The 3,173-nt window shown below is 47.1% G+C and overlaps 1 protein-coding gene across 1 annotated transcript; it reads left to right on the top strand.

The window, feature by feature from the left end:
• The first annotated feature begins 225 nt into the window (after positions 1–225).
• Positions 226–1,389, top strand: LOC101983096 (phosphoglycerate mutase 1-like). Its single transcript, XM_013353160.2, is given in 2 exon segments — positions 226–275; positions 277–1,389. Coding segments are annotated over 2 exon segments (750 nt in total). The 5' UTR covers positions 226–243; the 3' UTR covers positions 995–1,389.
• Positions 1,390–3,173: the final 1,784 nt, after the last annotated feature.

Consider the following 3,173-nt stretch of genomic DNA (forward strand, 5'->3'; position numbering starts at 1 on the left):
TTTTTTATTTTTAAAACAATCTTATTTTACAGACCAATCCCAGTTTCCTCTCCCTCCTGTCTTCCCACTCCTCCCACCTTCTCCCCACCCCACCCTGTATCCACTTCTCAGAGAGGGTGAGGCCTCCCATGGGGAGTCAATAAAGTCTGTCACATCGGCAAGTGCGCAGGCGCGAGTGTGGAGCGGGCTGTGAGCAGAATCTCAGCGAGCCTCAGTCTTTGCTGCATCCCCTTGCCTATCGCCATGGCTGCCTACAAGCTGGTCCTCATCCGGCACGAACCTGGAGAACTGCTTCAGCGGCTGGTACAACGCCAACCTGAGCCCGGCGGGCCACGAGGAGGCGAAGCGCAGCGGACAGGCATTGAGACATGCTGGCTATAAATTCGACATCTGCTTCACCTCCGTGCAGAAGAGAGCAATCCGGACCCTCTGGACAGTCCTGGATGCCATTGACCAGATGTGGCTGCCAGTGGTCAGGACCTGGTGCCTCAGTGAGCGACACTATGGGGGGCTGACTGGTCTCAATAAAGCAGAAACTGCTGCTAAGCATGGTGAGGCACGGGTAAAGATCTGGAGGCGATCTTACGATGTCCCACCACCGCCAATGGAGCCTTACCATCCCTTCTACAGCAACATCAGTAAGGATCGCAGGTACGCAGACCTTACTGAGGACCAGCTACCGTCCTGTGAGAGCCTGACGGACACTATTGCCAGAGCACTGCCCTTCTGGAATGAAGAGATTGTCCCCCAGATCAAAGAGGGGAAGAGAGTCCTGATTGCAGCCCATGGCAACAGCCTTCGGGGGATCGTCAAGCATCTGGAGGGTCTCTCAGAAGAGGCCATCATGGAGCTGAACCTGCCAACTGGCATTCCCATTGTCTATGAATTGGACAAGAACTTGAAGCCCGTTAAACCCATGCAGTTCCTGGGAGATGAAGAGACTGTGCGGAAAGCCATAGAAGCTGTGGCCGCGCAGGGCAAGGCCAAGAAGTGAAGGCGTGCAGACAGACTTCTGCCCCGAGACCCTCCTCCCTGCCTGTCTGCCTCCTGCGCCCTTCCCAGCACCCGTCACTGACTCCATGTTTAGGATCTTAAGTTTAAGTTGTAGCTGCAGATGGGGACCCGTGGCTCCCATTTTGTTTTAGTCTTTTATTCCCTGCACTCACTCCCTTCATAGAATCTAGTCAGAGTAACACCTCTAGGGTGCAGGTTATTGGTCCACATCCAGGGACGGCTCCCTCCCAGGAGAATTGAGAGGTAGTAATTACAGTTTTCTTAGTCCTTTGTTTACAAGGGTCTGCTTTAGGAGGTCAGGGAGGAACCATGCTGTGGCCTGACCAGTGAGAAGCCTGTCCTGCACTCTTCTGCAGTTAGGTGACTGGGGGCTTTAGTCATTCCAGTGGGAGGTGAAAGTAGCCTGCATTTAAAAGATGAACTACCTTCCTCTCTGACCCTAAAGGAGCTGCTGGCCCCCGAAGGTTGGGATCAATCCTGTCAAGTCTATGTGTTCCATTTACTTTTACAAAAACAGAAGTACATATATATTTATCAGTACACAAAAACCCCTCTGAGGTTTCTAGTGGTGATTGAAATAGTCTCTGTGGTCACCAGAAAATAAGCCATTCCTCACATCAAGTGGGATAAACTCCTTGTCCTCAAGGGACAGGAGTGTCTCTTACTGTGTGTTAGGACCCCTCTGCCTTGTCTTTAGAGGTGAAGTGCCCCTTGATCATGTCCAGGGTTTTATCTTTCGCTGTCTGAATCATGTTCCAGCTGCTTGACCCTACCATGTGGGTTCAGAACTTGTTTTGGGCATACTAAATCTTCTTTTCCAGATCAGTATAATAAAGGAATGATGTGCAATAAAAAAAAAAGTCTGTCACATCACTGGAGGCAGGACCAAGGCCCTCCCCCCTTATCTATGCTGAGCAAGGTATCTCTCCATAGGGAATGGGCTCCAAAGAGACAGTTCATGCACTAGGGATAAATACTGGTTCTACTTCTAGTGATGAGGGCCATTCTTAATGAAACCACATACCAAGTTTCATCTGTCTACAGAGGCCCATTAATAAAACTTTCTTTACATTTCCCTTCATTTACCCCCAAACTTCTTACTCAAATCTTAGTGGTTTCTCAGTCTGAGAACCACAGACTGATCATATGTTAATCATCCACATTCCATTGTCTGTGGTCTCTTATAAATACTCTTTTCTGACACCTCCTGAACCACCCCAGTCCTCCTTTACAGAGGAACAGATAGAAGTTATGCCATTGTACAGACAGAAAAACTGAGTCCTAAGGAAAGGAAGGAATTACCTGAGGTTGCCCAGATCCTTTCTTGCAATGGTGCAACAAGTTCCCAAATCATTTGTCCTTAAATGCATCTGAATCCCAAGGCTGCGTCTCAGGGCACAAACCCCATGGATGTAGCAACTACCAGTCACCTAAAGAATTCTCATGGAGTCAGACACAATGGAATCCATCATAACTCAGCAAGATCTCATTTTGAGTTCAGGATTTTATTATCCTCCACGGGTATCTGGGACTAGCAAAAATTATGATACTAAGAAGTCAAATAATGATTTTTCTTCTCTTCTTTGAAAGGGCATAACATTTCTCATTACAAATAGGAGACGTCGCTGTCTCAGAAAAAATTGCTTTGTAGGTAAAATTATCAAGTGACAGCTCCTGGGCCAGTCTTTATCCATACTCCAGAATGCCTGGATCAGTTATATCTGATGAGAAGAGATCACGTGGTTCCTCCACAACGTTTATTTCTGAAGTTCTGCCTCCCCTAAGCACACACAGAAGCATAACTGGGGAGGGCAAATCTCAAGGAAGGAAACTATTCAGTTATAGCATCCCTGCAGATTTAGTGTGGCCCACAATGATGGGGACTGTTGGCTATTAGAAGCTTCTTTATTTTTAAGTGAGTTTGTTTCTTGACAATTTTACACATGTATAAACTGCATTCTGATTATTATATGCCTTCCAATCTCCCTCCTGCTCTTGTCTGCTCCCACAAATCCCCTTTCTATATGCATGACATTTTTGTTGTTATTGTTTTGCTGGTTTTGGGGGGTTGTTTTGTTGTCAATGGTTTGTTTTGAGACTCTCTGAGTTTAGCCAGGAATATTCATGTAACTGGAGTTAGCTCTGGTGAGCTCCTCATT

This window comes from Microtus ochrogaster, unplaced genomic scaffold, assembly GCF_000317375.1.
Source record: "Microtus ochrogaster isolate Prairie Vole_2 unplaced genomic scaffold, MicOch1.0 UNK3, whole genome shotgun sequence".
NCBI classification, from domain to species: domain Eukaryota; kingdom Metazoa; phylum Chordata; class Mammalia; order Rodentia; family Cricetidae; genus Microtus; species Microtus ochrogaster.